At 48.2% G+C, this 23,716-nt stretch overlaps 1 protein-coding gene across 1 annotated transcript in view; it reads left to right on the plus strand.

The window, feature by feature from the left end:
• The window catches only part of LRRC36 (leucine rich repeat containing 36), a 663,184-nt gene that overhangs the window by 301,526 nt on the left and 337,942 nt on the right, over positions 1 to 23,716 (plus strand). The window contains 3 exon segments of the mRNA XM_030203754.1: positions 7,626 to 7,648; positions 16,892 to 16,902; positions 22,317 to 22,350. Of these exon segments, the coding sequence (XP_030059614.1) occupies positions 7,626 to 7,648; positions 16,892 to 16,902; positions 22,317 to 22,350 (68 nt within the window).

Below are 23,716 nucleotides of genomic sequence, written 5' to 3' on the forward strand. Positions count from 1 at the left end.
ACCTTCTCTGTATTTCCTGAAACAGCAGTTCAATTTCAGGGTCGCTGAAATTACCCTTGCGGGTGGGTGGTTACTTTGGTGCCATTGTACCAATGCGATGCAAAGAATCGAAAATACTGAGAAGGGCGCTTAAATACTATCCCAGGGACACCCATGTAAGAACGCGATGGGCGTCCCCGAGATGGGCGTCCTAATTTCGATTATTGACAAAATCCCTAAATGTCCCCAACTGCTCTGGCGATTTGGGCATCCTCATTTCAATTATGGGTGGGGAACTGTGGATGTCCCCAGCTGCTCTGTGTTTTGGGCGTCCTCATTTCGATTATGGGTGAAAATGATAAACGTCCCCAGCTGCTCTTCCCATTTGGAAGTTTGCATTCCCTTTATTGGCGCCTCTTTAAAACGGCTTTCTCTGTGCTTGCAATTTAGAGGTTTTTCTTTAGATTATGGGGTGGTATTTTAAAGCGTTTTAGCTTCAGTTATACTAAACCTTGTTTTTGCCACTGTATGCTTTTGTACACCTGTTTGTTTTTTGTTTTTTTTTAGGGGGGGGGGGGGGGAATTTCCAAAAGTTTCAGATTGGATGTTAGCTGGTAGCTTAGCATATACTCTGCATTTTCTACATGTGACCAACTCTCCATTCTCTACCCTCCAGGAGCTCCTTGCTGTGTGTGATGTGCTCCCTCACTGCCCCCCATTCTCTCTTTCCTTTGTTGAAGCAGGCAGCCTCTGGTCCCTTGGAGCCAACAGATTCTTGCACCACAAGTTCAAGGTAAGCTCATACCTCTCAGCCACCTCTTCCCTTTCTTCTATGTAGGTGCTAAACAAACACTTCTTACATCTTGCAGGACTGCTGGTCAAAAGGATTGCAAGAGACAGCAGTGGACTGTAATACACTGGACTCTGAGAGCCATGATTGTTTCTACCCAATTCATTATACAGATGTTTTGTTCTCTATTGGACACACTCAGTTGTGGCTGCCTGTGGGGTGGGGCAGAGGCCCTGAGAATGGATGTGTGCATCCCTCATGGTCAAGGACTCCCAATTCTCTGTATGTTCTCTGCATTCAAATCTTACCTCTATTTTCACCAGGTTCACAGGTATCCACAGCTGGTAGTTTTTCTCCCACTTTGCACCTCATGTGTCTCCCACGAGGTTGCAACCTTCTTTATGTGGTGAACTCCAGTCCCCTTTTATGAAGTGTCCACCCATTCTCAAGGTTGCTGGGGGTAGGAAGCATATATGCACTCAATGTCTTTTCCACATTATTCAACACAGTCCTATAATCCTCCATAGTTATGGAACAACAACATTTCTAAATTCTATCCTGCAAACCATTTTCTAGGTGGCCAAAGGTGCGTGCCTACCACGGCCTCGAGCCCTTAAGTCACGGTGAGGGAAAGGGGTTCTGGTTACAGTTCCTATTCTAAATAACCTGCAGGTGGCTACAGCCCGGTGCCTATATAATTCCCCTAGCCTGTGCCCTTCTGTACCTGATGTATTATATTGCAATTGCGAGGAAGTAAACATCCATCTAATGCTTTTACCGTTTTTTTCCCTTTTCTCCTCAGCACTATATACCATTGCTGATACATTCAATGTGAAAAGATGACCCAGCTGTTTGTAGCTCCTTCCTCGCCCTCACCAATGTGGTTTGATTGTGGGTAACGTGTCTGGTGATCAGAGAGCAAACATCGTCTATGCGCTACCTATGGTTATCTGCAAGTTTGTACTTGGCAGATCACTAGTGCTAGACAACATACTATTATTTACACAACTCTGTGCTGTGGGGCTCTATGGTAAGGGGGGGGAGAGGCTGGATGGGCATTTCTGTTCCTCAACAGAAATGCCCACCCAGCCTCCCCCCCTTTACCATACAGCCATGCAATTTGGAAGGAACAGGTGACCTTCTGTATGGCCACACTTATGACACATATGTACCAAAGTTTCTCTATCACAGTTCACCTGTCATGCAACCCAGATTGCTGACTCCTCTCACATCAACCCCAGCATTTGATAATACCACATATGTAGTGCACAAAGTACAGACACAGACCCCGGTCAGTGCAAAAGTGTAAAATTGTATTTAAACAAACTATATACACATTCCATATCATCATGCTGATCAATCCATAGACTGGTGGGTTGTGTCCATCTACCAGCAGGTGGAGATAGAGAGCAAACTTTTGCCTCCCTATATGTGGTCATGTGCTGCCGGAAACTCCCCAGTATGTTCTCTATCTCAGCAGGTGGTGGTCACACACAGCAGCAGCTCTGGCTAGGCCTCCAAGCCTAATTTTTAGGTTTTGTTGAGTGCCTGGGGTTGAGGGCTCTTCTTGAGCAAGTGCAAACCTGGTGGCGCCAGGTCCCTCCTTTTCTCCCCCTCCCGCTGGCTCCGTTAAAAAAAAAAAAAAAAAAAATTTGAACGTCCTTAAAGGCGTTTATTTCTACGTTTATTTAAACGTTTATTGCAGCTACTCACTGGGACACCAGGTCGTTACAGCTCGGAGCGGAAAGCAGGTAATTTTTACCTTTTTGTAGCGGGCAGGGGGTTCCCCGATTGATCTCCACGTGGCATATGGCGTCGGAGGGCGAGGGCGCAAAGAGTCGCTCCCCGGATCGCTTGGGCGCTTCTAGAGGGGATGCGGGGGTCTTAAAGTCTGATTCGCCCTTGTTGGGTGACAGTTTCGTGACCGATGAGTGTCCCGGTCCTTCCTCCGGTGTGGCGGTTTTTCCCGCCATAAACGCCCATCCCCCGCTGCTCGCCTCCGCCATCTTGGCCGGCCACGTGGCTCGGACGGCTTATTCTTGGGCCGCCCTTGAGGTAGGAGACATTAATGCCATGAACGCCCTTAATTTGGGCGACGGCACAAAAGCGGCTAAAGTTAAGCGCCGTTCTTCCCGCGCGGCTCCTTCGCGGAGTGTCGCGCCGGACGCCATCTTGGATGCGCAGCATGTCTCTCCCCCGCTCTTGCGAGCGCCGGTTGAGGGTGCGTCTAGGGCTGTAGCCCAGGCTGCGGAAGTGCACAGTCTGGGGGGTTTCTCCCCCGAGTTTGTTTTGCTGCTGCATCAGGCCTTCCTTATGCAAAACGCTGCCCCTGCTCCCTCGTCTGGTAAAGAGGTTGAGGTCCCTGGAGGTAAACGCCCTCGGGTTGATTCCCAGGCCTTGGAGGACTTTGTCTCCTCCGATGTAGATGAGGGCAGCGTATCTGAGTTCTCCCAACGGTCCTTTGCGGATTCCTTGGAGGAGACGGATCCCCGCTCGGATGGAGCGGATGACCCGTCTGCAGCGCGGCTCTTTAGCTCAGAGGATTTGCCCAACCTGTTAGTGCAGGCCATGGGCATTTTGAAGATTTCCTCTCCGGAGGACGTCTCTCCCTCAGCCCCTGTTGGCTCTGCCATTATGCTGGGGACGAAGCGCCCGCCTAGAACCTTCCACGTGCATGATGCTATGCACACCTTAATTTCGGCTCAATGGGATGTCCCGGAAGCGAGCCTTAAAGTGGCTAGGGCTACAGTGGGGGAAATAAGTATTTGATCCCTTGCTGATTTTGTAAGTTTGCCCACTGACAAAGACATGAGCAGCCCATAATTGAAGGGTAGGTTATTGGTAACAGTGAGAGATAGCACATCACAAATTAAATCCGGAAAATCACATTGTGGAAAGTATATGAATTTATTTGCATTCTGCAGAGGGAAATAAGTATTTAATCCCTCTGGCAAACAAGACCTAATACTTGGTGGCAAAACCCTTGTTGGCAAGCACAGCGGTCAGACGTCTTCTGTAGTTGATGATGAGGTTTGCACACATGTCAGGAGGAATTTTGGTCCACTCCTCTTTGCAGATCATCTCTAAATCATTAAGAGTTCTGGGCTGTCGCTTGGCAACTCGCAGCTTCAGCTCCCTCCATAAATTTTCAATGGGATTAAGGTCTGGTGACTGGCTAGGCCACTCCATGACCCTAATGTGCTTCTTCCTGAGCCACTCCTTTGTTGCCTTGGCTGTATGTTTTGGGTCATTGTCGTGCTGGAAGACCCAGCCACGACCCATTTTTAAGGCCCTGGCGGAGGGAAGGAGGTTGTCACTCAGAATTGTACGGTACATGGCCCCATCCATTCTCCCATTGATGCGGTGAAGTAGTCCTGTGCCCTTAGCAGAGAAACACCCCCAAAACATAACATTTCCACCTCCATGCTTGACAGTGGGGACGGTGTTCTTTGGGTCATAGGCAGCATTTCTCTTCCTCCAAACACGGCGAGTTGAGTTCATGCCAAAGAGCTCAATTTTTGTCTCATCTGACCACAGCACCTTCTCCCAATCACTCTCGGCATCATCCAGGTGTTCACTGGCAAACTTCAGACGGGCCGTCACATGTGCCTTCCGGAGCAGGGGGACCTTGCGGGCACTGCAGGATTGCAATCCGTTATGTCGTAATGTGTTACCAATGGTTTTCGTGGTGACAGTGGTCCCAGCTGCCTTGAGATCATTGACAAGTTCCCCCCTTGTAGTTGTAGGCTGATTTCTAACCTTCCTCATGATCAAGGATACCCCACGAGGTGAGATTTTGCGTGGAGCCCCAGATCTTTGTCGATTGACAGTCATTTTGTACTTCTTCCATTTTCTTACTATGGCACCAACAGTTGTCTCCTTCTCGCCCAGCGTCTTACTGATGGTTTTGTAGCCCATTCCAGCCTTGTGCAGGTGTATGATCTTGTCCCTGACATCCTTAGACAGCTCCTTGCTCTTGGCCATTTTGTAGAGGTTAGAGTCTGACTGATTCACTGAGTCTGTGGACAGGTGTCTTTCATACAGGTGACCATTGCCGACAGCTGTCTGTCATGCAGGTAACGAGTTGATTTGGAGCATCTACCTGGTCTGTAGGGGCCAGATCTCTTACTGGTTGGTGGGGGATCAAATACTTATTTCCCTCTGCAGAATGCAAATAAATTCATATACTTTCCACAATGTGATTTTCCGGATTTAATTTGTGATGTGCTATCTCTCACTGTTACCAATAACCTACCCTTCAATTATGGGCTGCTCATGTCTTTGTCAGTGGGCAAACTTACAAAATCAGCAAGGGATCAAATACTTATTTCCCCCACTGTATGTCCCGCCTCTATCCTTTGCCTGAAAGTGAACGTGAGGCCTATTTGTGGCCTACCGTGGATTCTTTAATCACTGCGGTGACTAAGAAAACGGCATTGCCGGTGGAAGGTGGCACGGCCCTAAAGGACGCCCAAGACAGAAGATTGGAGGCGGCCTTAAGGTCGTCCTTTGAGGCGGCTGCTTTAAGTTTGCAGGCCTCAGTTTGCGGCTCCTATGTGGCCAGGGCGTGCCTGACTATGGTGCAGCGGGCTTCACCCTCGGATCATTCCTTGAGGGCTGATTGGCTGGCCCTGGAATCAGGCTTAGCCTATTTGGCAGACTTGCTGTATGATGTCTTGAGGGCCTCAGCTAAAGGCATGGCTCAGACAGTCTCTGTGCGGCGGTGGCTTTGGCTGAAGCATTGGTCTGCTGACCACGCCTCTAAATCCCGCCTGGCTAGATTGCCTTTTAAAGGCAAGCTGCTCTTTGGGGTCGAGCTGGACAAAATCGTGACAGATCTCGGCACGTCTAAGGGCAAGAAGTTACCAGAGGTCAGGGCTCGGGCTAGTACTCGCCCCGGTGCCTCCAGAGGACGGTTTCAGGAAGCCCGTCGGTACCGCCCGGGCAGGTCGGGCTCCTCTGCCCCCTCTTCCTTCAAGAGGAACTTCTCCCCCAAGCAGCATTCCTTTCGCAGAGACCGCCGTCCCGGAGGTGCTCCCTCCGGTCCTCCCCCAGGGTCTCGTACCCAATGACGGGGCCTTGGTCCACGCCCCAGTGCAGATTGGAGGACGGCTGTCCTCGTTCCTGGGCGAGTGGACCACAATAACTTCAGACGCTTGGGTGCTGGAAGTCATCAGAGACGGCTACAAGCTAGAGTTCTGCCGACCCTTAAGAGACGGGTTTGTACTCTCTCCCTGCAAGTCTCCGGTCAAAGCTGTGGCAGTGCAGCAGACCTTGGACAATCTGATCCGCCTGGGTGCGGTCGTTCCGGTGCCAGAAAGTCAGCTTGGCAAGGGGCGTTACTCCATTTACTTTGTGGTACCAAAGAAAGGAGGTTCTGTCCGGCCTATCCTCGACCTCAAAGGGGTCAATCGGGCCTTGAAAGTGCGGCACTTTCGCATGGAGACTCTCCGCTCTGTTATAGCGGCAGTGAAGGCAGGGGAGTACCTGGCATCCTTGGACATCAAGGAAGCGTACTTGCATATTCCCATCTGGCCTCCCCATCAACGCTTTCTGCGTTTTGCAGTCCTGGGCCGACACTTCCAGTTCAGAGCCCTCCCGTTCGGGTTGGCTACTGCTCCGCGGACCTTCTCCAAAGTAATGGTGGTCATCGCGGCCTTCCTGAGGAAGGAAGGAGTACAAGTCCATCCTTATCTGGATGACTGGTTTATCCGAGCCCCCTCTTATGCAGAGTGCGGCAAAGCTGTGAACCGGGTGGTTGCTCTTTTGAGCTCCCTGGGGTGGATCATCAACTGGGAGAAAAGCCAGCTGCGCCCAACTCAGTCCCTGGAGTATCTGGGAGTTCGATTCGACACCCAAGTGGGCAGAGTGTTCCTGCCAGACAATCGGATTGTCAAGCTTCAGGCTCAGGTGGACCAGTTCCTAGTAGCCTCTCCTCTTCGGGCTTGGGACTATGTGCAGCTGTTGGGCTCTATGACGGCCACGATGGAAGTAGTGCCCTGGGCCAGGGCTCATATGAGACCACTACAACACTCTCTGCTGCAGCGCTGGACTCCGATGTCGGAGGATTATGCTGTGCGCCTTCCCTTGGACCCAGCAGTGCGCAAGGCGCTGAGCTGGTGGACGCAGACAGACAAGTTGTCTGCAGGAATGCCTCTGGTGACCCCGGAGTGGATTGTTGTCACGACGGACGCATCTTTGTCGGGCTGGGGAGCCCACTGCTTGGGAAGGACAGCGCAGGGGCCCTGGTCTCCTGCAGAGGCAAAGTGGTCTATCAACCTCCTGGAACTCAGAGCCATTCGGTTGGCGCTTTTGGAGTTCATCCCGGTACTGGCGTTGAAGCCAGTACGGGTCCTGTCGGACAATGCCACGGCTGTGGCCTATGTCAACCGCCAGGGAGGTACCAAGAGCGCCCCTCTAGCCAAGGAGGCCATGAATCTATGCCAGTGGGCGGAAGCGTACCTGGAACAGCTGTCAGCGGCCCACATTGCCGGAGTCATGAATGTCAAGGCGGACTTTCTCAGTCGCCATACCTTGGAGCCCGGAGAGTGGCAGCTATCTGCTCAGGCGTTCTTGGACATCACGAAGCGCTGGGGCCAGCCGAGCCTAGATCTGATGGCGTCATCGGCCAATTGCCAAGTGCCGCGCTTTTTCAGCAGAGGACGGGACCCTCGATCCCTGGGAGTAGATGCTCTTCTCCAACAGTGGCCGACACAAGAGCTTCTCTATGTGTTCCCGCCCTGGCCCATGTTGGGCAGGGTGCTAGACCGGGTGGCAAAGCATCCAGGCCGGATAATCCTGGTGGGTCCGGATTGGCCCAGACGTCCCTGGTATGCGGACTTGATCAGGCTCTCAGTCGACGATCCTCTGCGGCTGCCAGTGGAGCAGGGCCTGTTACATCAGGGTCCCGTGGTGATGGAGGATCCCTCCCCCTTTGGTCTTACGGCCTGGCTATTGAGCGGCAGCATCTGAGAAAGAAGGGCTTCTCAGACAAGGTCATCGCCACTATGCTGAGAGCGAGGAAGCGCTCTACTTCTACTGCTTACGCCAGGGTTTGGCGTATCTTTACAGCGTGGTGTGAAGCAGGCTCACTTTCTCCCTTCACTGCTCCAATTTCTTCAGTGTTGGCGTTCCTGCAAGAAGGTCTGGAGAAAGGCCTGTCGCTCAGTTCCCTTAAAGTCCAGGTAGCGGCTCTGGCTTGCTTCAGGGGCCGCCTGAAGGGTGCTTCCCTGGCTTCGCAGCCAGATGTGGTGCGCTTTCTTAAGGGAGTTAATCACCTGCGCCCTCCTCTGCACTCAGTGGTGCCTGCGTGGAATCTCAACCTGGTGCTAAGAGCATTGCAGAAGCCGCCTTTTGAACCCTTGTCGAGGGCATCTCTGAAAGACCTGACGTTGAAAGCAGTCTTTTTGGTGGCTATCACTTCAGCCAGAAGAGTTTCCGAGCTCCAGGCACTCTCATGTCGAGAGCCTTTTCTGCAGTTCACTGAGGCAGGAGTGACTATTCACACAGTGCCTTCCTTCCTGCCCAAGATTGTTTCTCGCTTCCATGTGAATCAGCAGCTCTGTCTCCCTTCCTTTCGGAGGGAGGACTACCCAGAGGAATACTCTGCTCTCAAATATCTGGATGTGAGACGTGTCATTCTCAGATACTTGGAAGTGACCAATGATTTCCGGAAATCGGATCATCTGTTTGTCCTGTTTGCAGGTCCTCGTAAGGGTCTGCAGGCTGCTAAGCCTACAGTGGCAAGATGGGTCAAGGAAGTCATTGCAGCGGCTTATGTGGCCGCGGGGGAAGGTGCCGCCTATCCAGCTGAAGGCTCACTCCACTAGAGCTCAGGCGGCCTCGATGGCAGAGGCCGGGTCCGTCTCCTTGGAAGAGATTTGCAAGGCGGCAACTTGGGCTTCGGCCCATACCTTCTCCAGGCATTACCGCTTGACTGTGGCTGCTCGGGCGGAGGCCCGGTTTGGAGCTTCAGTGTTGCGGTCAGGGATTTCTATGTCCCGCCCTGGGTGAGTACTGCTTCGGTACATCCCACCAGTCTATGGATTGATCAGCATGATGATATGGAAGGTAAAATTATGTATCATACCTGATAATTTTCTTTCCATTAATCATAGCTGATCAATCCATAGCCCCTCCCAGATATCTGTACTGTTTATATTCTGGTTGAATTTTAGGTTCAAGTTTAGTCTTCAGTTACTTCAGGAGGACTTCGTGTTCAAGTTTTTTCACTTGGATTCTTCAAGAGTTGAGACGAGTTTGTGTTACAGTGAGCTGCTGCATTCCTCTCCCCTCCGTTTTACGGGGCTGGATTGAGACTTAAATTCTGCCGGCACTCCCTCCCGCTTCGTGCGGCTGTAGGGCAGCTTTGTACCCCTCCCGCTTCGGCGGTGTTAGGGTCAGTCAGCTCCTCTCGCGGTTGCGGTTGCAGGATAAGCCAGATCCCCCCGCATCGGCGGGTGTGGTGTCCCTCCCCCGCTCCGCGGGGATGAGCTGGACAGATTCCCCTCCCCCACTTGTGTGGGGATGAGCTGGGTTAATTCCCCTCCCCCGTTTCGGCGGTGGTGAGCTGGGCAGAGTGTCCCTTCGTGGGTGTAATTCTCTAAGTGCTGAGTCCTGCGGATGGAGCTTTGATATCGACATACTGAGGAGTTTCCGGCAGCACATGACCACATATAGGGAGGCAAAAGTTTGCTCTCTATCTCCACCTGCTGGTAGATGGACACAACCCACCAGTCTATGGATTGATCAGCTATGATTAATGGAAAGAAAATTATCAGGTATGATACATAATTTTACCTTCCTCCCCCCCCAAATAAAATCATTCCCCCTCTCCTGTCCCTCCAATAGCCTTTGTAGCAACTCAATCACCAGCAGCATGAGCCGGCTATGGGTCTGCTGGTGGTCCTCGACAGAGTGCCGCAGTGCTGCCACCTCCAGCAGCAACTGGTTGACTACAGCAACCAGTTACTGCAGGAGTTGCAGTACTGCGGCACTGTTGTCTATAGATGGTGGTGGTGGTGTTGTTGGGGCTGGTGGGTGCTCCTCCTCCTCCCCCCTCCAGAGGAGGCATATTTGCCCATTGGTCCTCCTCCTCCGCTGCTGCCTCTTCCTCCTCCTCCTGCTGCTGCTCAGCCTCCTCCTCCTCTTCCTGTGCCACTAGTGCTGTGGCCTCCTCCGCCTCCTCCTCCTGTTGCTGCCGCCCTGTGTATGTAAAAGGATTGTCTTTGAGATCAGCACATCCAACATGGCTTGCATAGTGCAGGAGGTGGCTGGGGGGATGGGGAAAGGTGTGGTGAGCCCTGGGCTGTACCCATGGGGTGTGAGATGCAGAAGATGACATGACAGGGAACCCTGGAAGCTGGTCTGACACAGAGTACACAGGATATGTTGGCAGACCACACTCATTGGTCAGCAACATGTTTGCATTATGATTTGTGACTATGTTTGGCTGACCAGTTTTTTTTTTTTGGGGGGGGGGGGGGGGAGAGGCACATAACTTTCATATGAGGCAATGACATCCACTAAGAGTAGGACCTCAGGCGGGAATACCATGAAACAGTATCCACCCCAGAAAGGGGGATACAGAAGTGAGGCATGTCATCTTATTCATCTCAGAGAAGGTTAGTTGGAAGGTGCAGCCACACTCATGGAAGGGTAGCTGCAACCTCAGGCCTTGATCTGGGACAGAGGTGTTATGACTTACTAGTTGCCTATTAGCCACATGGAAACTGATATTGTACACAACATTTGCATTATTAAATAAATACATTTACAAATGAGTACAGGTGCCCTGTTTATAATACTTACATCGAGCCCAGAGGTGCCATCGCACTGCCCTTATCATGTCATGGCTCTCCCGCTTTATTCAGTGGAACCTGTGCCTCAGGGACTTGAGGTCCCTCCGAATGCCAAATCTTCTGCAAGATATAAGTTTGTACACCAGGAGTCAGGGGATGGCACTTCTTGCCTTCAGCACACAAATTAATTTGGAAATCAAATAGGAGAGACACACAACACTGATTTGGGGGGGGGGGGGGGGACGACATTACATTGGTACAGGTGATGTCATTGAGGTGGATATGAGGACAGAGTATTGTAGGGCTGTGTCACGATTGTGACTATATTCCCTTTTGGACTTGCTTTGGGGTTCCTCCAGCCAAGCTAAGTCGGCGTGTAAATTCTGAAGCCTGGGTGGAAATCCTGAAATCCATTCCAGTCCAGGCTAGTCCATTCTGGGATCCTTTTCCAGCCAGGCTGTGTTCTGCTCTTGTGTTGCTGAGCCCCACCCTGCTGGTGACCTCATCTGTAGTGCCTTTATTACCACCTGGGAACTTCCTAAGTTTGCCTTTGCATCACTATAGGTCAGTTGGTGTGCTGCTGTGTTCTGTCTGTGGGCTTTTGCCTTCTGCTTCTGTGTTCTGTTTGTGGGCTTTTGCCTTCTGCTTCCGTGTGTCGGTTTGTGGGCTTTTGCCTTCTGCTTCCGTGTGTCGGTTTGTGGGCTTTTGCCTTCTGCTTCCGTGTGTCGGTTTGTGGGCTTTTGCCTTCTGCTTCCGTGTGTCGGTTTGTGGGCTTTTGCCTTCTGCTCCAGTGTGTCAGTTTGTGGGCTTTTGCCTTCTGCTCCAGTGTGTCGGTTTGTGGGCTTTTGCCTTCTGCTCCAGTGTGTCGGTTTGTGGGCTTTTGCCTTCTGCTCCAGTGTGTCGGTTTGTGGGCTTTTGCCTTCTGCTGTAGTGTGTCAGTTTGTGGCCTTTTGCCTTCTGCCTCAGTGTTTTGTCTGTTGGTGGGCTTTCTGTTTTATTTCCCTGTGTTTTGGTGGCTGCCTGGTGTTCAGCCTTCTGTTGTGTTCAGGTGTTAGATGGTAGTTGTAGCCCAGCTTTGGGTTTAGCCTTGTCTGTCTATTTTGTGTTCTTGTTTCCCTCTGCCTTTCCCTCCAGTCCTTGTTTGTGCAAGCTTGTTGCTGAATCCTGTTCCCTGGGGAGGTTTCCCCAGTTCTGTGTCCTGATTCCTGGCCCTGTTAGTCAAGCTTGCTCTTGAGTCCTTTCCCCTGTGTGTGTTCCTGGATCCTGTAAGTTTTGACGGCCACCTGCACCTGGGGGCTCAACCCCTGGGGAATGGTGGTCAAGTGTAGGTGAATTCTGTTTCAGTCCTGTATCCCTGCCTGCTTATCTACGTCTGCAGTTCCCTGCCGTGTTGGTGTGTTGCCCAGTACTGGTTGGGGGTTTTGCACTCCACTGTTGCTCTACGGCAGTGGCCCAAGGGCTCACAAATCCTGTTTCCTCTTGAGAGGCCTGACAGGCTGTGGGAATGGTTTTCCTTTCTAGTACATAGATTTTATTAATGAATGTGCACATATCACTGATTACCCTTGAATGCAGACTACAATTAGTGCTTACATTGCTGAGGGAGCTCTTATATGTGTAGCTACAGGAGGGGGGGACCTGATAGCCCAGGAGGGTGGGGGGAAGCAAACACTTACCTTTCCAACCTGTCTCTTATTTTTCACCAGGCTTGAATAGAGACAGTCCTGGGAGCAGGGGGTGGTGGTGCATAAAAAGAGTGCGCCGGTGCTTTAGGCAAAGGTGCACCAGCTTTCAGCGTCACTGAAGTTTGGTTCTCTTCTGAGTGCCATCTCAGTGAATAACCGTTGGGAAACGTGCATCGCCTTATATGGACCCCCATGCGTGATGGACGTCCTTACCTGCACAGTTCCATATATGGACACCCATGCACATAGCCATCCTGCCATATAAAATGGGTCCACACGTGGACGGCCGTCACGCATGGACATCCATGACATGCATGGACCGTCGCCACGTGTGCGGGGCCTTATCTGGATGACTACATGTTCACATGTGCGGAGTCTTCCTTATATGGATCATTATCAAGTGTACGAACCTCTTCATATATACACAATAAAATATGTATGTTCCTTATATTTCCCATAGCTGCATGTTCCGCAAGTACATTGCAAGTAGTTGCAGACATCCAGGTACAGGAAATATAAGGAAAATTCATAGTGATAAATACAGTAAAAAAGACGTTTCTCACAGAACTGCCGAAGGACGTCCCTCTTATAGGTCTGCTGTCCTTCTGCGGGCCTAGTAAGATGGACGTCCTTCGGCAGTTCTGCAAGAAACATGTCCTTGTTACTGTACTTTGCACTTATGAATATTCCTTATATTTCCCGTACTTGGATGTCCGCAACTACATGCATTGTACTTGCAGAACAACCAGATGCATCAGAGAAGTCCAAAGTATAGTAATAAGGACGTCTTTCTCATAGAACCGCCGAATGACATTCATATGACAAATGTTAGCAAGTACAGTGAATGTTGGGGATGTCCTTTGGGGGTTCTGGAAGATGGGTGTCCTTTTTTACTATACTTTGGGCGTTTCACGCTACGATAATAGAATGTCTAAGGATGTTCATACTATTTTTTGATTATACCTACCTGATTTTGAACGACTTCACAAGGGCATTCTAATTCATACTTGGACGACCTTTCGAAAATGCCCCTCTTAGAGCTTATGGGGTGTGGTTTTAGTCATCTTTACATTACATTACAATATGGGTCTTATAAACGGCATATACCCAAAAGATTCAGTGTGGATGACAGAAAGAAGAACTAGAGCATATTCTAGGAAATACAGTTAATTATTATTCCTAATACTAAACAAATATTGATCAGTAAATAAAACATACTTCTTAACAAAAAAGATTTTAACAGTTTCCTAAATAAAAAATAGTTTTTAGATAGAGGAAGGCAAAGAATTTCAAACTGAAGCAGCCTGATATGATAAGGACGGTTTGATGAGTTTACAGGACTTGGTCTTCCGCACAATAGGAAAACCAAGCAGCATCTGATCTCTTGGGGACCCTTTGCCTTGGTGGATGAACCAATTTCAGTCTGGTAAAGGGAATTCTCTTTCAAACTCTTTCTACTTAAAGTATCCTAACCACAGATACATCCAAACTGGGTTGGGCGTGGAGCTGATTTAGATGGTCTCTTCACGTCTTTGGTGTGCTCAGGAAGAAACCTCAGCAGATAAAATTCTTAGAACTAAGGAAAATTTGAAACACTGTAAATCCCTACAGAGACTGATTGTACAACAAAAATATTCTTAACCAAACAAATATCAGTGTGTTACATCAACAAGCATGGAGGAATAGGGTCATACCTCTTATGTTGGAAGAATTGGCAAACAATCCGCTAAGTACTACAAACAATGAAGTGGTCCCTGGTCCCTCATTTCTGCTCCAGAGTACAGATTCATGGCAAGCTAGTCTCTGATACATTTTTAGATTTATTATTTTTTTTTTGGAGGGGGTTGGTCTATCTGTGTAGGCCAAGACTCTTATAAAACGCATGTTTATTCAAGTTTATTTAGAAACTTTCTACCCTGCCAATCAGACTAGCCATCTAGGCAGCTTACAATATAATAGTGAATATAGAAAAACAGTACATGAAGACAAGACAGTATAAGGGAAGGGAGGTGGTGAACTACAATGTAGATAGGAAAGAAACAAGGGAAAGAACATAGGGTGTATCCATTTGTATAAGCAAGCATACCACCAAAGGCTGGAAAGGAAAACTACCTAGTAAACAGACTGATGAGATTTATAGAGATTATGGTATATATTTTAACGCTAGATCAGTTTGTGGAAAGACACTTTTAGTTAAGGATTTTATAATGGACTCTTCTCAAGGTTTAACTTTTATTGTAGAGACATGGATCCCTGATCTTAATTTTCCTTATATTTTATCAGTTTGTCCAAATGATTATAAGGCTATTAATTGTCCATGTTGAGATAAGAAAGGAGGTGGCTTGGCTTTGATTTATAAAGATTTCTTTGATATAAAATTATTGGATAAGTATCAAGATGGTAATTTTTAACTTATGATTTGCCAATTTATGAATGTGTGTAAAAGGGGGTACATTGGGCTTAATATTTTATTTAATTATTTTATAATGACATTTGTATCTTGCATTATTCCAACAGAGTTCAGGTTCAATGTGGCTTATAATAAAGAAAGAAGGATGGTTACATGATCTCTCAACCCCTTCAAAATAATCTCATGGTTATTTCTGGATCAATTGCAACTGGCATATGTCCTTCCAAGGCAGCCCCAGTTATGCAGTTTACAGTACTTCAGCCATGAGAGCACCAAAGCATTCATTACTAAATCTTTTACAGATAAATTTGACCATAATTGCTGACTCAGCCTCAACTTAAATTGGCCAAAACACCGACCTGATCCTCCATGGAAAGTGCATCATCAGTCACCACCACAGCTGTTGTAGTTGGTAATTCGATTATTAGGCTGGTGGACATGAGGATCGCCTGGTCACTTGCCTGCCTGGTGTGAAGGTGGCAAACCTCACGTGTAACCTAGATAGGATTTCAGATAGTGCTGGGGAGGAGCCGGCTGTCTGGGTACATGTGGGTACCAATGACATAGGAAAATGAGGGAGAGAGGTTCTGGAAGCCAAATTTAGGCTTTTAGGTAGAAAGCTCAAATCCAGAACCTCTAGGGTAACATTTTCTGGCTACCCGTTCCACAAGCAGGGCCCCAGAGACAGGCAGAGCTCCGGAGTCTCAATGCATGGATGAGGCGATGGTGCAGGGAGGAGGGTTTTAGATTTGTAAAGAACTGGGTAACATTCTGGGGAAGGGGGAGCCTATTCTGGAAGGATGGGCTCCACCTTAACCAGGGTAGGACCAGGCTGCTGGCATTGGCATTTAAAAAGGAGATAGAGCAGCTTTTAAACTAGAACCTTGGGGAAGGCCGACAGTCATTCAAAAACGCATGATTCGGATAGTACAGCCTGACTAAAGGAATGGAAAGTAACAGGAATGACTAAATTTCACCTTATTATCAGCTCCTGGAACAAGTGGACAAAGAATCTAGATATCAGGCATAAAAGTGGTATGTTAACTTGCCTCCCTAACTACTATATGTTCGCCAACTCCTTCATATAGAAATTAAACAATGCAAGGGAGTGTATGGAACCTTCCTGGTCAATTCCAAGGGACTAGAAAGGCAATTATCCAGTACAACCCACTAAGAACTTCCTGACAAGAAAGAAGGAAACCAATGCAGCACCATTCCCAACAACCTCACAGTCACCAAGTGTTGTTGCAGCTGCTGCTGATTCACCATAACAAAGGCCACTGAAAGATCCAATAAAACTATTATTACACTTCTCCCCTGATCAACCCAGCACCACAAATCATCCAGGCAATCTTTACCATATGCTTTCCTAAAGCCTGATTGATAGGGAGCCAACACATTCTGTTAAGTCAATCATCAAAGTGCCTCCATATCATCTTCTCTAAGATCTTCCCCACAATGGGTAGTTGTGAAATAGGACAAAAATTTCCCAACTCACCTTATCACCTGGATGCTTCAATGAAGAATAAATAAAAGCATGCTTAATAGGACCAGCAGGTAGTTCCTGCTGCAATGATACATTCACAATCACCTCAAACTTAAAAAGTGAGTTCTCCTCAGTTCCTATAAGCAACCATGCTGGACAAGGATCACCTACTTAAAAGGTACTATGCAAACTACCCACCATTCTCCATATATCTTTCTTTGAAACCACTTGGAACTGTAACCATCCTTCCCCTCCCAAAGGTTCCTGCACATTAACTTGAAAAGACTGACAGACCAAATCCACCTTCTGCTGGAAGAAAACAAAAAACAAAGCATCACAAACCATCTCACCATCTCCCTCAGGCTGACTCTTCTCACCCACTCAGCTTCTGCATAATTCCCAACAATTCTCAGCAATGATTTCTACTATTCTCTAAAACCCTTGAGAAAATCACAGCTTTGCCAATTTTATTTCCTTCATATACTGTGCCATTGTTTAAAAATCAGCTTATACTGTTCTGATAATCAGCCACATTCCCCTCTATGCATCTCATTTCAGATTCTGAAATTCTCCAGTAAACCATGGGCCAACAGCACCCACCTAAGCTACCTAGTTTTCCAGAGAGCCCACAATCATGACTGTCTGGATGTTGCATCAGAAAAAGAAGCAGACCAAAAAGACTGAAGTGCTGAGCAATTTTATTGAGACAATCACTCGACTTGGCCACATTTTGCACTCCAGCTGACATCAAAGTAAGATAGTGAATCTGCTCTTTTGAAAAAAGTGCTGCGTTGCTATTTTGGATAAGCTTTTTAACTATTAGGGGAATGCCGATTGCTCCATTCCCTGTAGTCCCTGACTCAGCCGTAGGGTGAAATGTGGCCACGTCGTCGACTGTCTCAATAAAATTGCTCAACGCTTGACACTTCAGTCTTTTTGGTCTGCTTTTTCTGCTGCTATGTTGGTTTACGGATCATCGCCTCTTCTGTTGGTTGGATGTCACTACTCACTCTCCACTAAACCCTTCACCCCTGATGCCATTCCCAAACTCAGATGGGGTGCCCAAAGCGCATCCTCTAACAGTTTAGCTTCTAAACCAACATGTATGCCTAACTGATAGGCACCTTCATCCAAATGCTGATTCTCAACTTCCAACCAACCAACCAAAATAAATCTCCTTATGGTCTGACCAAGCACAGCTTCTGCAAAAACACTCTGCCTTAGTACATGCATTGTGATGCAAAGAAAACAAAATCCAGTATATTCTCTGCACTACATTCACTATGTTTTTCAACCCTAAAACAAAGACCAAATATCCTGTCTTTAACAGGACATTGAAATCACCAACAGCAAGCAACTTAAACAGCAACTCAGCCTCCATAATCAATTGTAACAATTTCACAGTCCTTCCTGGGAACATATACACTAACATCCTTCCATCACACATGCTGATCTCTGATGGTATCTGATATGCCAATCTTGCATCCTGATATATCATAAGAACTCCACCTCCATTCCTCTCGTCTTGTCCTATCAAAAATTTCCCAAACCCATAAATACATTTGTTAAGGCTCACCTTAATACAATTGGCATTTATCACTATTTAGAAAGGAAATCTCTCTCTGTACAGCCTTTAGTTGTTTGCTTTATGCCAGACTTACTTCTGTTAAAGTGCCCCTGTTAAAGCCTCCCATTTCACCCTCTGTGTCCTGGGGTCTTAACATTACTTTATCCCAGCTGATTAATCCTCCCTTTGAGCCACTAGACTCCTCAGAGCTAAAGTTCTCGATCTTCAAAGTCTTATTTTTGCTGGCAGTCACTTCAGCATGCAAGGTTAGTGAGTTCTAGGCCTTGGAGACTGATCCACCCTACACCAAGATTTTCAACAATTGGGTGCTTCTGCCTACGCATCTGAAGTTCCTCTCTAAGGTGGTGCCTGCTGGAAAAGGCTTGTTGCCACTACTTCTGTTTTCTCCCCTTCCCCCCCTTTTATAAAAGGCAACGTGTTGCTAGAAAGTGCCAGACATGAGAATTTTCTATCCTGCTTGTCCTTGCAGAAAACCAAGTTACTTATCTGTATCAGATGTTTTCTATCGATAAACAGGATTGAGTTAGGGCCATAAGCGCGTAAAGTTGCTTCTCCGAGGACAAGCAGGCTGATATACTCACATGTGGGTGATGTGACGTGGGCCCAGAGGATTTTCTTTTTTATTTATTTATTTATTTATAATTTCAATATAATACAAGATAAATTCTTGCTAAAGAAAAACAGAACATATAATTTCAAAAAAATATACAATATCCTCTCCTTTAAAATAAAAGAGAGAAAAAAAGAAAACAGTACTCTTTCTTAGACCACCAATACGAGGGTTATGGGGGCGTTAGGAATAATCTGGTGGACATCTATCTAAGTAACTTGAAAAAAAAAAAGAAACAAAAGGCAGGATTTACTCCTCATTATATACACATTAAACCAAGATCTCTTAACGTCAGAATCTATCCGGTTATTTTCTTCATTTCTAAGAACACTTTCAGCTGCTCTGGTTCGAAAAACACATATTTTTTATCCAAATACGTTATCATGCATTTACATGGGTAAGACGGAGTAAATCGTGCACCCAGGTTTTTAATATCATCTCTAAATGAAAGAAAAAGTTTTCTTCTATCCTGTGTGGTCTTCACCACATCAGGGTATATCCATATTTTATCACCCATAAAGACTTTTGTTAAGTTTTTGAAGTAAAGTTTCATTATTAAGTTTAGGTCCTGTTCAAAAACCAACGATACCAGTAATGTTCTTCTTTCAAGTATCTCAATTTCAGATCGTTCTAGAAAAGCAGTTAAGTTCTGTATTGCCTTTATTTCCTTCAATCTCTCAGAGTTTTTATTAAGAGGCAAATAATAAATTTTGTTAACTGGAGGAAAAGACTCTGGAGAGTATTGAAGAATTTCAAGCAAGTATTTCTTAAACAATGTCATAGCATCCATTTCTATAGATCTTTGAAAGTTCAGTAAACGGAGATTTAAACGTCTATTATAGTTTTCGAACTGCTCAATCTTACGATGTATCATTAATTTATCTTTTACCAAAGCTTCTGTCTTCTGCTTTAGGGTGGAAAGATCTTATCAACAGCATTGTTATTTTCAACCGATTCTTTTTTAAAGGCTTCAAATGCATTTGTCAAAACGTCCAGTTTACTCACCACTTGAGCAACTGAAGTAGTCAGTGACTGCAAAACGTCCGAAATAGAGTCTAATGTTGCTGCCATGGGAGCCTCGAGCTCAACTTTGCTAGTATCTCCGGGGATTTCAGACCGAGCTCCGACGATAGAGAATCCCGTTGCGCCACTTTCGGACGTCTCAAAGGATTCTAGCCCGCTTCTGAGTCCTGCAGGGCATGGCGGCGGGTTAACATCCGGCGAGGACAAGGTTGTTAGTTCCTGTGGGGGAGAAACTCCACCATTTTCTCCCCCCGCGGGGTTCAAACTCAAGCCGGTTTGACGAGGAGTGCTAGTGGCGAATCTGTCCATTGTCGTCTGGGTAAGGGCAGTTTTAGGGGTAATCGTCGGCAAACCCTTAAGTGCCCCCTTCCTCTTGGTGTGAGGCATATTTAGAACTTAGAAGTAAATACTTCTGAATAGGAAAAATCTTTTCCACCAGGGAAGATCTCAGCGACATGGCAGAGCGTCCATCTAGAAATCCGCCATCTTGACACGCCCCGGCCCAGAGGATTTTCTAGTAAAATCTAAAAAGGTTCTTCAAACAGTCGCGCGAGCATGTCTTCCCGCTCACTGCACGGACACGCTCCTCTGTTCTTCTTTTTCCGCGTCTGAGGAGACACGGAGTTCGGTAGCGCTTCGCGTTTTCTTCAGGCCTTCGGAGTGAAGTTCTCTTCCAGTTTGTTTTACCCTTTCGGGTATTGTTTAAAAACAGAAAAAAAAACCCTTTATTTTCTAGTGTCTTTTTTCTAAGTTTCCTTTCTTTTTTCGTGCGATCGTTCTTATGTCGCTCGGTCGAGTATTGTTTTTCCCCTTTTTTTGTGTGTCTCTTTTTTCTGACACAATCGCGTCTTTTGATTTGGCGGAGGCGATTTTTCCTGCGATGTCATCGAAGACGCCCAGCGGCTTCAAGCCTTGCGCCAGCTGCAACCGGACCATCTCTGGCACTGATCCGCACTCCTGGTGCCTTCAGTGCCTTGGGCCCGACCATCGTCCGGAAAGTTGTAAGTTGTGCCTGAAAATGAAAAAGCGCACTCAACTTTCTCGAGAGGCCCAGAGAGAAAAACTTTTCAGATCCGGTACCTCGACGTCGGTGTCGACATCGGTACCGTTGACGTCGAGAGCAGCGTTGGCATCGGGAGACCGGGTACCGGCTGCCAAGAAACCGATGCACGCTGGGAGCAGTGATGCATCGAGTGGGTCTCCACCTGCCTCGGCGCCTCCTGCTTTGCAGGCCCCCCGGGACCGACCTTTATCGGACCCGGCCCTCAGGAAGCCTGTGGATTCCATGTCTTCCTCACCGGTACCGAGGAGTCTCAATGACGGGCGTCGGGTGAAGGCCAAGAAGCACCATCATCGTTCTCTTTCTCGACACGGTACCACGAGCTCCGGGTCATCGAGGCATTCAGTACCCGAGAAGCGTCGGTGCCGAGAGGATCGCTCTCCCTCTGTTATGGAGGTATCGACGCGCAGGTCGTCTGGCAGCCCGGTACCGGCTCCCCAGCCTCTGCAGATTCTGTCTCCGACAACCACACCGGCACCGCAGCCTTCCCCGACAGCTTCTGTGGATGAGCGTATCAAGGCTATTTTTCCAGATTTCATGGAAGCGGTGCTGCAACATTTGCGTCCGGCATCGGCGGTACTGGTACCGACGGTGCTGGAGGCTCCTGCGGCACCGTGCCTTTTGCCGGTGGTGAGGTCTCCTTCTCCAGTACCGCTTCCGGTATCAGGGTCGGTTGCCTCGCGGGTTGACTCTTCATTGCCTTCGGTGGAGGAAGCTTCACCGGAGTCTCCCAGGGAGTCGACTTCTTGACACTGTCATCGAGGTCACCGCACCTGTATGTCGAGACGGGCTCGGATTCCGGGCTGCTCTTTCTGAGTTGTTAGCCCCATCCGATGATGGCTCATCTGATGAAGATGGGGGTCATGGAGTTTTCTCTGCCGAGGATTCTCTATGTCTTCCATCTGATTTGACCCCCTCACCTCAGAGGCAGCTCTCCCCTCCGGAGAGTTTATCTTTTTCATCTTTTGTGCGGGAAATGTCTGAGGCCATTCCCTTCCCTGTGGAGACTGTGGATGAGCCCAGGGCCAAGATGCTCGAGGTCCTGGATTATCCATCTCCACCTAAGTCTTCTACCACAGCTCCTTTTCATGATACACTCAGGAAAGTGCTGATGAGGAACTAGGAGAAGCCTCTTTCTTGTCCAACTATTCCAAAAAAGGCTGAATCCCAGTATCGGATCCACGGGGAACCCAGTTTCGTCCGGCCTCAGTTGCCTCATGATTCTGCGGTGGTGGATTCCGCTGTCAGAAGAGCTAAGAGTTCTAAGAACTTTGCCTCGGCGCCCCCAGGGCGCGAACATAGAACCTTGGACTCTTTTGGGAGGAAGGCGTATCAGGCTGGCATGCTTGCTTCCAAAATCCAGTCCTACCAGCTCTTTACGAGCATTCATTTGCGGAACTCAGTGCGGCAGCTTGAGAGTTTGGTTAATGCACTCCCACCGGAGCAGGCCGAGCCTTTTCGCGAAGTGGTCAGGCAGCAGAAGGCGTGTCGCAAGTTCCTGTCCAGGGGCATTTACTACACTTGCGATGTGACATCTAGATTTTCTGCTATGGGTATAGTGATGCGTAGACTCTCATGGCTGCGTGCCTCTAACCTGGAGGAGAGAACTCAGCAGAAAATTGCAGATATCCCTTGCCGGGGGGATCATCTTTTTGGTGAGAAAGTCAAAGAGTTGATTGATCACATCTATCAGCGTGATAACGCTATGGACTCTCTCTCCCGCTGGGCGCCTTCTGCATCCGCTTCCTCTTCTAGGAAGTTTTTTAAAGGGAAGAGAAGTGCGCCTTATGCCTCTAGGGGCCGTAAGTACACTCCTGCTTCTCGACAGCCGGTTCAGGCTCTGCCACAGCACGCTCGTTCTCATCAACAGCGTGCGCCCAAGCAGGCCCCTGCAGCTCCCCAGCAAAAACCAGGGATGGGTTTTTGACTGGCTCCAGTTGAGCATAGCCACCATAAATGTGTCCGTGCCAGATGACTTGCCTGTCGGGGGAGGTTAAAATTTTTTCACCAACAGTGGCCTCTGATAACCTCCGACCGGTGGGTTCTTCAAATAGTCCGGTTAGGATACACCCTCAATCTGGAAACTAAACCTCCAAATTGCCCACCGGGAGCTCAGTCCTTCAGCTCCCAACATAAGCAGGTACTTGCAGAGGAACTCTCCGCTCTTCTCAGCGCCAATGCGGTCGAGCCCTTTCCACCAGGGCAAGAAGGGCTGAGATTCTATTCCAGGTACTTCCTTGTGGAAAAGAAAACAGGGGGGATGCGTCCCATCCTAGACCTAAGGGGCCTGAACAAATATACAGTGGTGGAAATAAGTATTTGATCCCTTGCTGATTTTGTAAGTTTGCCCACTGACAAAGACATGAGCAGCCCATAATTGAAGGGTAGGTTATTGGTAACAGTGAGAGATAGCACATCACAAATTAAATCCGGAAAATCACATTGTGGAAAGTATATGAATTTATTTGCATTCTGCAGAGGGAAATAAGTATTTGATCCCCCACCAACCAGTAAGAGATCTGGCCCCTACAGACCAGGTAGATGCTCCAAATCAACTCGTTACCTGCATGACAGACAGCTGTCGGCAATGGTCACCTGTATGAAAGACACCTGTCCACAGACTCAGTGAATCAGTCAGACTCTAACCTCTACAAAATGGCCAAGAGCAAGGAGCTGTCTAAGGATGTCAGGGACAAGATCATACACCTGCACAAGGCTGGAATGGGCTACAAAACCATCAGTAAGACGCTGGGCGAGAAGGAGACAACTGTTGGTGCCATAGTAAGAAAATGGAAGAAGTACAAAATGACTGTCAATCGACAAAGATCTGGGGCTCCACGCAAAATCTCACCTCGTGGGGTATCCTTGATCATGAGGAAGGTTAGAAATCAGCCTACAACTACAAGGGGGAACTTGTCAATGATCTCAAGGCAGCTGGGACCACTGTCACCACGAAAACCATTGGTAACACATTACGACATAACGGATTGCAATCCTGCAGTGCCCGCAAGGTCCCCCTGCTCCGGAAGGCACATGTGACGGCCCGTCTGAAGTTTGCCAGTGAACACCTGGATGATGCCGAGAGTGATTGGGAGAAGGTGCTGTGGTCAGATGAGACAAAAATTGAGCTCTTTGGCATGAACTCAACTCGCCGTGTTTGGAGGAAGAGAAATGCTGCCTATGACCCAAAGAACACCGTCCCCACTGTCAAGCATGGAGGTGGAAATGTTATGTTTTGGGGGTGTTTCTCTGCTAAGGGCACAGGACTACTTCACCGCATCAATG

Source organism: Microcaecilia unicolor, chromosome 5, assembly GCF_901765095.1.
Source record: "Microcaecilia unicolor chromosome 5, aMicUni1.1, whole genome shotgun sequence".
NCBI classification, from domain to species: domain Eukaryota; kingdom Metazoa; phylum Chordata; class Amphibia; order Gymnophiona; family Siphonopidae; genus Microcaecilia; species Microcaecilia unicolor.